At 38.3% G+C, this 13,924-nt stretch overlaps 1 protein-coding gene across 1 annotated transcript in view; it reads left to right on the top strand.

Annotated features, from left to right (window-relative positions):
- Nucleotides 1-13,924, top strand: part of LOC135414021 (potassium voltage-gated channel subfamily KQT member 1-like) — a 480,260-nt gene that overhangs the window by 257,394 nt on the left and 208,942 nt on the right. Inside the window, exons 12-14 of the mRNA XM_064654258.1 lie at nucleotides 5,833-5,908; nucleotides 9,478-9,572; nucleotides 10,567-10,607. Coding sequence (XP_064510328.1) covers nucleotides 5,833-5,908; nucleotides 9,478-9,572; nucleotides 10,567-10,607 — 212 coding nt within the window. The remainder of the gene's footprint in view (nucleotides 1-5,832; nucleotides 5,909-9,477; nucleotides 9,573-10,566; nucleotides 10,608-13,924) is intronic.

The following is a 13,924-nucleotide window of genomic DNA, read 5'->3' as shown; positions in this document are numbered from 1 at the left end:
GATGAAACGTTACAAGACTGGAAACCTCTTTTGTTATATTTATGTTGTACTTCTCTGCTACTGCTGGCTTGGGGTAAGCTCTGGAATCAGAATCATTGCCTGACATTTCTTGGTGTTTGCATGTCAAATTCAACCTGCAACCTTGTCTTAACTCACGGTTTAAAATGCTCAAGGCATTTTGTCTGGCTTTGCTTAGCCAAAGGCAATAATAATTTTATTTTCATTTATTGGGAGGAAGATGTATTTTTTTTCATTTGGACACTGTAGCTTCCCTCAATTTTAAAAACATATTATATAAGCTGCTTTTCTTTGTGATGAGAACCAACACTCTTCCACCTCTATTCTCCCTCAATAGAAGGTCAACATAGTGTGTTTTACTGCATATGGACTAACTGCTGCATCCTTCTGTGATAAAGTCTGTAATTTTATCTCCTGTAAGATTTATCTTTTCCCACCCTTCTTATCCTCCAACAAATTATTGGTGCATGCTATACATATGACAGGATAATTACACGGTTTAGCTGTGTGTATATATTTGAATAAAGATGATACTCATCTCTGCTAAATATTGCCCTCCAGTAGCTGTGGGAATCTGCAGGTTCAAGGGGAAATCTCAGCTCTGGAAGTGAGTGGTCTGTGCTACATGCACCTGCAGAAAAAAAGGTACTCTAGGATGCCATCATTTCACATTTTGTATTGATTCTGGTAATGCTTTCAGTGCAAATGAGATTGGCTTTATATATTACCTAATAAAATATAATTTGATATAATTGTACACGTTAAAAAAATAGAGTTAGGACTGGGAATCAATGTTCTTCCCAGAATCAGAAGTGGAAAGCGAATACTCTTAATCAGAGGTGGTGGGAAAACAAAAAGGCAGATGGAGAGCTGAGCTTCTCAGATAACTTGTTTACATTTCAGTTGCCATCACTAATCTAGTCCCTGTTTGTGCTGGCTTAGAAACCAGTGTCAAATGAGCAACTCCAGAACTGATGATGCTGTACGTTACTCTGGAAAGGAGTTATAACATTATCCAGTGATCAGTATTAAAATAGGGTTAGTATGACTTTATATATATTTTCCTGCTAAGCAATCAAAACATAACAAGTGAATGAAGCTCAGCAGTAATCCAAGTACTGCAAGTGTGTATCCTCAAACCAGTTTTGCAAATTAGGACAGAGAGCTATAACTGACCTTACTGAAGTGGCCTTTATTTTCACCAGTTCATGATCAAAGTAGTTACGTTACACTGAATAACTCTTCTAATTCATGACACCTGAATAAATGTCAGGAAAACCAGCCTGGAATGCACGTTCCACTATCTGCAGCCATCCTGCAGCACAACTTGAGTAAAGTCCATCCCCCTATCCCTACACTGAAGTCCACTCTAATGATCAAAAAGTGCTTCTGGACTGAAAAGGACATCACACTGATAACAGGCTTGTTTGTAAACTCGAGCTGTGCCTCAGCATGGTCTGGAATAGCTGTAACTCTGCCTGGGTTTAGGGTCCATTTATGTATCTCTTTTTCACTTAAAATATTCCCTGGCTGTTCCAAAACACATTAAGCTGGAAGATATCAGACGCCACACAAAAGAAGAAAAAGAGTACATCTGAACTGGCCAACACAAGCTTTTAACAAACAGCATGGTATATAAAAATAAAATTTTAAAAAAAATTTCTGTGGATAGTTTCTAGAGTTGCTTTGGATTTCATCATCTCTATTTCCTCCTCTGGTTCAATTATTTTTAACTGAAAAAAGTGTTTGGCTTCTTTGGCTTAAGCTACTGCCTTTCTGCAGCTAAAAAAAGAAAAGAAGTCTTAAATACATTCAAGTGTTTTAGCTAAAAGTAAGGCCTTTCAGTGCTCTCTGAACCCTGAGCAGAGCAGCAAATCAGGGCTGTGGTGCCACCTTGGCATATAGCTGTCCCTCCAACCTCTTCATCCACACAGGCATACCCAAAACCTGCAGAGGGGAAGGCTGAGTCAGCAAGTAAAGAGGGGTCCCTTTCTCCCTCTCCCTCTAGAATAGTTGCCAGAGTGTTTCTCAACATCCCATCAGGGTGGGGACTGCATGTTAACATCAGTGTTCCAGGACCACCACCTGCTCCTCTTTCCTCTTCCTCTACCACAATGATATGACAGCCCAGGAGCCCATAAGCCAAACTAGGAATAACTTATTTTAAATAAAGATAGGTTTGACTGCTTTTAAAATGGAACATGCTGCTAAGAAATCATTTAGCAGAGAGGTAAGGAACATGTGCTGCTTTGCAAACGGATCCAAGGCTGGGGTCCTACTTGAAGACATAGTTATAGATGATGTCAGTATCATTTATGAATCCAAGTATATATAATTTTAATACAGATTTCCTGGTATCCATTATAGTTACAGATGTTACAAGCTTCCATTATTAATTTTTTTATGTGCTCATAACTTTCCCAAACCCAGATCACTTCTGTTCAAAGGTAATTTTGTTGTCCTTTACAAAGTGTTTCAGGGAAGGGTTTTGACAAAGCCTTCTTACCTGTTGTTTAGGTTAAAAGATGGGAAAGCATGCCATTGTCTGTCAATAAAACTCTTAATTATACTCTTTTGAGCAAAACATACCAAAAAAACAACCCACGAAATAGTTACCACTCAACAGTGACATCCCACCTCAGCATGGACCCCATCCTTATAAGGTCTAGAGTTTATGCCTGGGTTTATGAGTAAAGCTTTTTTAAGACAATTTAAATAATTTTTAATGTACTGGAGAGCATGTCCGTGTGTGTGTGTGTGTGTGTGTGTGCCACTGCCCTCTGGTGCACAGCGGCAGGAGAGCTTGGCTGCTCCGTAGGGACTGAGGTGTGGGCACCCACCCGCCCATATTCCTAATTAGTGCAAGTGCTCAGGCCCCTACTGACTTCATGGGGGAGCTAGAGCTGTGAAAGTAGTTAAATCTTCACCCCCGTGAGAGTTAGGAAACATAATCCCCGTAAAGATCTGTCCCTTTCTGTCTTGTGTTGGTAGAAAATGCCACATGGAAAGAGTGCGCAAGCTTGGGGCTCACCCCCTTGTGTTGTCCTTTCATGAGCTGCACATCTCAAAATATCTGAGAGATTCACTGCAAGTGGTGTTGTGATCCTAATGAGCATTACTAAAGCATGACTTAAAGCATCTCTGCCCTTTTGTTCTCTCCAGTTTTGTGTTTCTGGCATCTAACAGACTGACACCCTTAAGGCTGAAAGGGTTTTGCCTAATCCAGTGTTTTGGGATAAAATAAAAGGTTTAGCAGGGTAAATGCATTGGGCTAAATGCAGGGATAATGCAACCTAGTCAGTAATAGTTGTAACTGTCCACTATGGACATCAGTGACAGGAAACCTGTGAAAATCAGCTAAAATCTCAAAAAATGTTTAGGATCAGCTATGCTGCCCCAACCAACCCCCTGTAAGGAGGATAGTTCTGCTTGCTATACAGAGCAAGGTGCTTACCTCATCTAGAGCTCCTCCCTGTCACCTAGAGCTGCTATACTCCTTGTGGACTTATTGAGGCAATTAAGATAACACAGCCACTCTCAGTCTATGGATTTGTACCTTTTCATGCTATTTTTCCATTAAAGCCAGATTTCAGGTATTTCTGTCTCTCAGTGTAATACTAGTGACCATCAAATCTCAACAGTCACTTCTTTTTCAGAATTTGCTCCCAGTGAGATTAGTGTGAATTTTGCCACTTGGAACATGCCGATATTGAGTGCTTTTGAATTATAGTTGGGTGACCTTAGCTGTATGTCACAAATAAATAGCTTTTCTCTCTAAAAATGCAGCCTTTTCAACTGTGCATCAAGTTCCAAGACTTAGTATCATGGTTTTGAACACCTAAATTTGATAACACAGTGGAAAAAGTTCTGTAGCCCTGATTTCTGCTGAAGGAGGGTAATTAGGAGGAAATTACTACCTTGGTTTGTTTCCATCTCTGACTTCTTTAAGCTTTTCTATTTAAGTCTGTTTAAACAGTGCATGAACCACCTCATATGGATAGGCCTAATAAAAAAAGCCTCTCAAGTATATATATGAAGTTTCACATAATTTATAAAGAAATGATTTATTGCTAGGGGATAATTTTAAGCTTTTATCTTAACTCGTACACAGGGGAGGAAGGCTAAACCCCAAACCTTAAGTTGTGATTCTTTTCTAGTTATTAAAAAAAAAATAACAATAATAACTGTAGGGGCTGACAAAGATTTCTCTGATATTAAGGATGTGCCATTTACTTGCCATTTGCAAGTAAAATGTCATCTCCATTTTAGTCACTGGCCACAGGAGCTCAGCTGGGGCCCTGAATGCCAAGCTGAGAGCTTTTTTTCACCATAATGAAGGTCTTGTAGGGTAAACTCCAATCCCTTTGATAGGTTTACACGAATGCAAAGATTTGTTCTTTGCAATGCTGTTGATGATATACAACAAAGGTAGGTCTTTAGTCATGCTCACCCTGCACTGTCTTCTGTGTGTTTGCATGTGTGAGTGTATTTATATGGATATGTGCATGAATATACACAGATAAATGAAATGTGAGGATAAATGTAGTAGAGACACCTGAGTTTCACACCTATTTGTGCATGTATCCAATATTAATCTGGGGTTGACATAGAAAGAGTCAGAAAAAGCCCCTGAAAGCTTATTTAAAAAAATGTTCCTGAGGCTCTGGTATCTCACCCAGTCAGATGCACTAATTTTACCGAAGAATAATTATAAAATGAAAAACTATGCTAATTCTTAAATACAATCCCTGCTTGTTTAGCTTTCATTTGCTTCACTTTGAAATAATACACTGTAATCTTTCTACTTCTTAAAATCTCTATCTCTAAACTGTGGCACCCAAGTAGGTGGCCTAGCTAATACTTCCTTTTCCCCAGCCAGATAGACTGGGAAGAGGCAGCAGACTGTGCCTTCAGGAGACTCAAGAAATTTGATGGATAGCTTTCCTTGGGTTATCAGCACATGTCAAAGATGATGTCCATACAGAGTGTAGGTTTCCTAACGATGCAGCATCCTTGGAAAGAAAATTTTTTCCTTAGCTTACTCACTTGGTGTGAATAAAGAAGTCCACGGGGAAGGAATCAGTACTTTAAGAAAATACTTCTACTTACAGTTACCACATTCCTGCTTTCTCTCTACCCTTTCAAAATTCACCATAAATAAGAGGTTGTAGTAATTAATTGCCAGCCAAGTGTCTCAATTAATGTTCTGCAAGTGCAGTATCCTCTGGGTGAAGTGATACAGCTAAGTTATATTATGTCCGGTTCTGTGTTTGAATACCAGTACAGACAGCCACATGCACAGACACGCGCACGTGTGCCAAGAGAGTGTGTTGTGTTCATTTTATTTTTTTTTTAAGATGTGACACTTTTCTTTCCTTCCTAGAGAGGTCAAAGTCCTTTTTAAAGGACTTAATTTCTGCGCAGTAGAGCTCGTGGGCAAACACTAAATGCAAAATGAGGAACGCAGTCATGGTTCTAAATACATTTCACATTCTTCAAACTGATGCCAGTTGTACTCATTGACAGTAATCCTGTCTAATCCCTTCCACATGTATTATCTTTGTACACCTGCTTTCATTGTCTCACTTATCAGTTCTTAACACTTAGAACCACAATACACAAGAAGGCAAAGCAGCAGAACAAAGTGTATATGCACACACAGTGTGCTATGCTACAGCTTTGCATTGTAGACATAAAACATATTTGTAGATTTTGGTGCTTAGAGGCAACATCTTCCGTTAAGACTGCTTCCATTTTTCCTACTTCCTCCCCCCACACCAACTGATGTATGTCTGTGTTTGTCTTTCTTGGCAGATTAACTGAAGCACATCGAACAGCTGTAAAAGTCATCAGGAGAATGCAGTATTTTGTAGCCAGAAGAAAATTTCAGGTAAGCAGCATGATTAATCATAAGTACAATTGCTGTAAGCTTAAGTATATGACATAAAAAGTGCTCTCAGAGTGCTCTCAAAGTCTTTGTGCATGCAGCACTAATAAGTCAAAGGCATTCTTTAGGTTCTTGGCCTCATGCTTACCTTATGTGGATTTTTTCATGGTGTGGGCAAAACTGTCAGCTATTCATGGGTATAGCATGATATAAAACCCTGCATTTGTGGAGTCAGTGTGGTTATTTTTCACTTCTCTTTTCTTGCTGCATTTGTTTCTTGGGGTTCTGTTTGTTTTGCTACACTGACCAATACTTACCCTTCTACTAAAAGAAGTGAAGAAAACACTCTGCTGGAGTGTCTGCAAGAACACTGTTACTGTGCACACTGATCCATGCTGATCATAATGACTGGTTAGAGGATGCTCAGTTGTGTGCTGTGGATGGCTGACAGATCAATAGGCCTCACTGATGAGTACTATGCTGTGTAAAGTTGCTTTCACATTTGTGACCCACATTTCCAAATTGGTTTCCCAGAAAAGGACATCATAGGCCATATTTTGTAAAACTGGGGAGCATTGGCCCTCTGGGAATTTGCCATCTTTATGGAGGGTTAAGTTAATTTTCTCATTCAGGTTACGATGTTCTCAGACTAAATGTACTGCATTGGAAATACTGTTATACTTTGCCTGTTTACTGAGGCTTCTTATGAGAAAACTTTTTTGGACTGGGATTCTGATATCATCGTTCTCACCACCCATGTGCTGGAAATGCCATGGAAATGAAAAATTAACTTCTGGACTGATTTTCAAAGCCCCTGTTGTTTCCATTTAAGATTCTTGCTTTTTTTTGTCTGAGAGGATCCACTGCAAGTTAATGAACTTTCATAATCCTTTTGAAGAGGTTTTAAAAGCATAAATCAAGAACCTACATTTCAGGGAAGTTTGATTAGAGCTGAGCACTTAATTGCAAGGGATAAAAGTCTGAGATAAGCTCACAGCACTCAGAAGACTCTGAATTATGGCAGACAGAATACCATATACATTTCCCAAGCTCATACAGACATACCTTCAGATGACCCTACCTTTTGAAAGAAGACTAGGGGAAATTAGTTTATTTAACTCGGAAAAAACCCAGGAGAACAGGATTATATTGTAAATATACCAGAGAGATAAACGGTATGAGAAATTAAAAATAAATAAATAAATAAAATTTAAATACACCATTTCTCAAAAATAAAATCAGTTTATAAATTATTTAGGTTAAAAATTAGTATATTTCAAACCACCAGAGACCTAATGTTCTGGGGCTGTCAGCCAACAGCGGTCCTGCTGGACTTCACAAAATGAACTTGATCAGTCTGTGGAGAGAATTCTGTGAGTTGGTGTTAGTGACAGGGAAAAAGAAGATGAAGGAATGATCTTCTGTTTCTTTCTTGGGGCCATGAAATACAGTTTATAGGACTCCCTATGCTAATTAGGTTTTGGAAGTTCAAAGCTGGGTAATATTATTTAGAGTTTTGCATTAGGAGCTCTAAGCACACTGAATGTGGACTACTGAGCTCAAATGGCCAGGATTTGGGATTATGGGCAGAATGGAAGTTAAAGGAGTTGCTCAAGTTCTGCATTAACCACACTTCCCTGGAAGGCAATTGCCTCCTGGCTTAAGTTGTATTGTACTAGCATTTTCTAATAAAAACATAACAAGAGATTGGGCCAAAGTTTGGCAGGACCTTAGATGCTCAGATCTAAAGCTTTATAGGAAAAGAGGAGATACAAATGGTGAAAGCTGGAAGGATATTTTTATAAAGCTTTAGAGAGGACTCAGACAGATTGCAGTGTACAGTACTTTGCAACTGTACAATTCAGAGCTGATGATTTGGTAAAAGGGATAACAGATAGAGGACTTCTTTTGGGGGAGAAATTTCATTACAATTGAGTAGAATTAATTATGCTCATAGTAGCCCATGGGGGAGAGGGGAGTGCAAAAATCCCCAGCACATCTAGGCTCTGTGCCATGCATCGTGTTTAAATAGAGAGTGTCCAAAGGAAAGGACGGAGAATTTAGCCAAAAGGCTCTCAAAGCACCTCCACTAGTCAATCTAAAGAGTGATACTGGCACTGTTTCTCGGGGTGAAGACAATAGGCTGCTTTTCTGGCCAGAAATAGTGATGTGTCAGCGTCTGCAAAATGTGAAGCTGGGGAAGCGAAAAAAAAAAAAGGCGATAAACTGAAAGCTGAAACCTCCCTCCCCCCGCAAAGTATCTCCTCTCACAAATGCACACAAATGCACACAAATGTGCACGCACACACTACCAAAGCCACGAACTCTTCTGAAAGTAATAATGCAGGTAAGTGCTGAGTGCAAGGAAGGCATTTTGTCACGAAGAGCTTTTCCTTCTTCATTCATTTCACAGGATTTGTTTCCATTCCAGTTCCATGCTTTCATTTGAAATTTCTAGGATCCTGTGGCTGCCTTCCAAGCATGACTCCAGCACATACTGTAGGTGTTCAATGCATGTGTGCAGTGGTGCATGCTAATGGCTCTGGCTGAAGCTGTGACAGAGTGGAAACAGACAACAAGATGACTAATGAGCTGTTTTCAGTAATTTCCAATTACTAGATTTGCAGTTTACCTTTGCTTTTTTTTTTCTTCTTTTCTTGAGTCAGAGCCAAAGGGAAGACATCTTGCCCCACATTTCCCAGAGGGGTTGGTATGGCTCTCAAAATGCCGAAATTTTCAAAAAGACATAATTTGTGTTTATTCCACCACACACACATTGATTTTACTTGCTAAAATTTTAGCGTGCTGCACTTTTTATAATCACATCACTTTATGCAAATTCTCTAGACTTGTTTCAAAATTCTGCCATGGTAGTTGCAGCAAGAAACCAAAGCTTGGCAGAAGCATCTGGATTCTCATTAGAATGGGAATAAAGCTGGGCAGATGGCAGTTTTTTCACTCTCTTGCATTTTTGATCTGTCCTTTTTTATTTGAAATGCACTTTTTTTTCTGACTTCGTAGGTATCATGAAAGACAAAGAAGCGCAAACAAAATCCACATGCAGCAGTCTTCTGACTTATGCAAAGCATCTGTCTTCCCAGTTCCTTAAACAGCAATATTTCTGTCACCAGACATCTTTAGTCTCTAGAGACATGTGATTCTGGGTCCAAGTGTTATGAATTGGGCCTGTTCCTGTGGTTCAGTCCTCTGACATTATGATTATCATATGGTTTTGGAATGAGCCAAGAGATACCACACATGATAGTCTTAGATAAATTATATATCTTGGGTTTGTGTTTTTCAAATACACTGTGAAGGTCTAATATTTTGCTCAGTATGAAGTAACATGAAGACATGACTCTAACTGACAGTAATGGGAATCATTTGGCTCCATCTCCACAGTAAATATGCACTCCTACAACAGCTACATATTTTTTATTCATTACAACAACTCTTGCAAAATGGCAAGCAAATAACCTCTGGAAGATAAAAAAAATAGAATGAAGGCCCATCTGAAATAAAAATCAAGTTTAAACAATACTTACCTTTCAATCTCTTGACTCTTTTCACAGCAAGCTCGGAAACCTTACGACGTCCGCGACGTGATCGAACAGTACTCACAAGGACACCTCAATATGATGGTTCGGATAAAAGAACTTCAAAGAAGGTAGTCCCTGTCTACCTCATGAAATATTTGATTTCTCTAGTGCCAGCTGGCTTTAGGAGAGATGCGTACTTAATGAACAGTAATTGTCTGAAATTGCAAGCGCAACGGGGAGCACAATATCTAGAGGATTTAGCTTGGAGTCATTTTTAACCCTTTTTATGACCAGGCTTACAATTGTCCTTTATTCTCCTCTCCTCTGTCTCCAAGTGAAATTAAAAGAAACAAAGGTGCATGCTGTGAAGTTTATAGTATGAAGCAAGTTTTTCTGTCCTCTCCTTAGAAAAGGAAAACTCTTCAAATAATGATTTGTCTTTCTGTTCCCACTCTCTGGTTCTCCACAATTGAGAGAAATCTGGTTCACTTGTGTTTCCCTCTCTATCTGGAACTTTTCCCTTCCTACATTCCTCCATGCACATGCTTTCTCTGAGTTTCAGATTTGCAGCTGAAATATTTTGCCACAAAACTATTCCCTTCTGTTTCAGCACAAAGTGCTTTTCTCTTTACAAATTAACGCTGTGGACTGGGACACCAGAATGAACTTCTCTGACCCTTAAATTAAATGAAAGAAGAAAAAAATCCTATTGAACAGAATCTACTGTGTCAACATATATAGATGTTAAATCTGCCTGTATGAGATTCAAGGAATAGTTGCAAATGTTATTAAGAAGCTATTCTGTTTGTATAGTCTTTGTTATTAGATTATATAAGACACAAGAGAACTATGTTTTAGTTACAACTTGAAAGTCTAAGAAATATTAGTACTCAAGAAAATAACAATAATAATATGGTTTGATTTTGAAGAGAAAACTCTAAAGAACTAAACTGCTGACTGTATATACAGAAAGTCATGCTAGTCTCGTGTTTTTACTTGTTTTGGTTTAGGTTTAAAGCTACTGTAAATTCTCATGTAAATTATGCTCCCGTGCTTTTTCTAGCAACAGAGTTTAAGTTGCTTGGTAATTGCACTGCTGGTAATTCTCTGTTTGCTTTTCAGGTTGGACCAATCCTTGGGAAAGCCAGGTCTTTTCCTCCCAGGTATAGTGACTGCATTTTATGTAAAATTATTAGCTTCATAACTTTGTGAAAATACCATTGGCTTCAGATTTATAATCCAGCTAATTATGCATTAATATAATTCTATTAATAAGCTTTGGAATGCCTGTGTAAAGATAAATATGTTGCATTTAGGTGGTAGTGGAGCAAATGGTAAGTAAGAATGTTTATCAGTGCACAGTGAGTTGGAAATATATCACAGGAAATTCTTCCACAAAAATATACTTTCTAAATCTTTCATGCTGGGATTAGAATATATGTTGATTCCACTTAAAAAGGTTTTTTTCCTTTTTGAATGACCTATAGATTTCAGTTCTGGAAAGCTCAAAGGAAGATCGTGGGTCTCACTCAGGAAGAACTGGGGTAAATTTGAAAGCTAGAGTGATAGAAGTGGTATGAAATTCGTCATAAAAAATGCAAGGTCAGGCACAGGGAAACCAATAAAAAAAATCTCATACATGATCATGTTGGTGAACAGTTTGGCATGTCTAAGAAAAAGAAAGGCCTGGTTTGCTAATTAATTGTAGGCAAATGCAACTGAATGTAATGGCCAGGCACAGCAGTGATATTCTGGGAAAATCTTGTGGTGGGAATCGTGGAGATCAGAAACCTGAGTGCTTGATGGGGAAAACTGAAAGAAGTGTTTATTTTTTTTCCAAAAGACGTTGACTTCAAATTTCAGGGGCCCTGTCTCATTCTCTGTCCCTAAAAACTCAAAAGTGGCTTAGGAACTGAAGCCCCATATACCCAAGTGACTTTCAGCACTCACAGCCATAAGTGTAATTGAGGGTGGCAAAGTTATTTCAGAGTCTTTAAAAAATTACATATTATCAGTGGTTAATATTACCAGAACAAGGAATATCTCTCAAAACACCTTTTCAACATCTGATTGCTGCAGAAGACTCAGTAGTATGATCTTCTTTCCCTGTAGCTGTGCTGGTTTTGGACCACAGGAAAATAATCTGTCAGCTCAAATACTTCTATAAATATTTATACTTGGGAATTCATTCTGCAATGTTCAAGCTTAAATTATGGAAAAACTTCCCTTACCTCCAAGAATGTATTATTTGATTTAAAAGGTAGCATTACCAAATTAGAACTGCAATTTGTTCTCAAAAAGACTAGTGTTAAAAACACTTTTTATGAAACAGTGTCTTGTTTCAGAGGAGAGGAAGAATTAGAAGTGTTGGCTGCAAAGAAGCTAATTGCAAAATAATGTTCTGAGAGGTTTAAGAAGCTGAAGATGTTCAGGAAGTTTACTGTCACCAAATCTTGAGTCAAAATGGTCGTGGTAACCACTGGGAGGGTCTTAGGTAGGTCTGTGGATTTGAACAAGTGTTCAAGTGTTGAAAAGAGTCTAAAGTACCGAGGAAGAGCCATGGGGTTGTGTCCATGATTGATTCATGCATGATCCACCTGTAGGCCTGAAGTCACACAGCAGCTTCCTGCAGAGATAGCCTGTAAATACAGCCCCAGATGATTAAAGTCAAAATCTGTCACACATTTTTTATGGTTCATTATAACTTTTTATTGAAAACTCTTCCTTTGATTTACTATGAGAAAAATGTTGAGCTAGGCTCATCTTCAGAATTCATGATGGGAAGCCTTACTGTGGGAAGTATCACAAGACTTCTGAGTTATTTGGGAAAGCCATAATCTGTGCTCTGGAGGAGATTATGGCATCCGTGTTCATACAACTACTTTCCCTTGTTAAGTCTTTTCTTGCAGCATTACTGTTGAATAGCTCCTTTGAGACAGCTCTCTTAGATGCACAAGCATGGTGGCCCTGCTACGAATGATGTCTGCCTCCACAGCATGCCTTAAATGGACTGAATAAATGCTGACTGGGAAAGGTAAAATGGTTGTAAGGGATGCAAAAGCTGTTAAGCTCAGTTATGGGTTTGCAAGACCAAAACCAAAAGTTAATTGATGTAGTAGTTATTTTATCTAGAGCCTCCACAAATCCAAAAATAAGATAAGTGGTTCCAGATAAATGGTCTGCAGAACTAAATCTGGAGTTAGTTTGCAATTACTCCCAGTGTTATCCAACCTGCCCTTACTGCCAGTATTATCAAAGTGATGAACAGTGATGAGTGGTTACAGTATTTGTCTGTTTGGGGTGAAAACAGACCTCTTGCATTGCCCTTCCCCTCTGGCAAAGGAGTTCTTCCTGAGTTTTCCTCAGAATTCATGGCTAATTCTACACTGAAGATGTATTTTCAATATGATACTTACACATTTCCAGGCATTGCTAAAAACCTCATTTGTAACAATTATGGGTGTTTCCGCCAGACTGTGTTATTTTTGTATTGATGGCAAGCAAAAGAGAAATGACAATGCAAACAAAATTAAACTGCCAAGGAGAAAAACATGAGAAGAATTTTCCTTTTGAGCTCTTTTTTTCCCCCTGTTTTATTATACTCCCATTCAAAGAATCTTAAGGTCTGATTCCAAACCCGTTGAAATAAATGGGAGTCTTTCCAGTGACCTCAGTGGGTTTTGGATCAGGCTGTTGTTGAAACCCTGTTGTCAACTTTGATAATATAAAGTAATTGCAGTGTGTCTATAGTATTATTACCTTTCAAAAGTGAATGATGTCATAAAAGATCCAGAATCTGAATTCACTGGAAGCAATTATTGTTATTTTTCAAGTTAGTTTCTCAAAGATAAAAAGCACTAAAAGCTGTGTTAAAACAAGATAAGGATACAAGAACAGAATAAAAGCCATGCTGGGTCAGACCAGTCCTGACTCTGATGGAGCCAAAAGCAAGGTTCTTTGGGAAATGTGTAAAAAAAGCTATGCATAAGCCTCTAAGCTTCCTGTAAGCTTTCAGCCATTTGCAGATCAGACTTCCTGACATGGAAGTGCATACCGTAGTGCAAAATAGTGTGTTCTCAACACACTTTCCTAGAGACCCCTATAAACATTTAACATCTGAGATATTTTGTAAAAAGAATTTTTACAAAATGATTACAAAAAAATGATTTAAGTTTTACATACATGTATGGTGAGAAATTCTACCTTTTTGCTTGTTTTGCTCCTGGTACCTACTAATTTTCTTTGAAACTCCTACTATCAGGAGTGGATTTAAAAATGTTAATATAATGGAAAAATTTTCCAAAGACCTGAATCCCATTGTTATGGGTATACCCAGAAGACTGTGTCTTATTTTCATGGAAAGCCTGTCCCAGTGTTCCCAGGTGACACAATTTTATAAGATGACACACCTTCTTGTAATAATATACATGTTAATAATTTGAAAGTGTTGATATAGAGGCAAAGCACATATTAATAAAAT

This window comes from Pseudopipra pipra, chromosome 5 (assembly GCF_036250125.1).
Source record: "Pseudopipra pipra isolate bDixPip1 chromosome 5, bDixPip1.hap1, whole genome shotgun sequence".
NCBI classification, from domain to species: Eukaryota; Metazoa; Chordata; class Aves; order Passeriformes; family Pipridae; genus Pseudopipra; species Pseudopipra pipra.
Note: the sequence above shows the minus strand (reverse complement) of the source record. Positions and strands in the feature narration are given on the sequence as shown.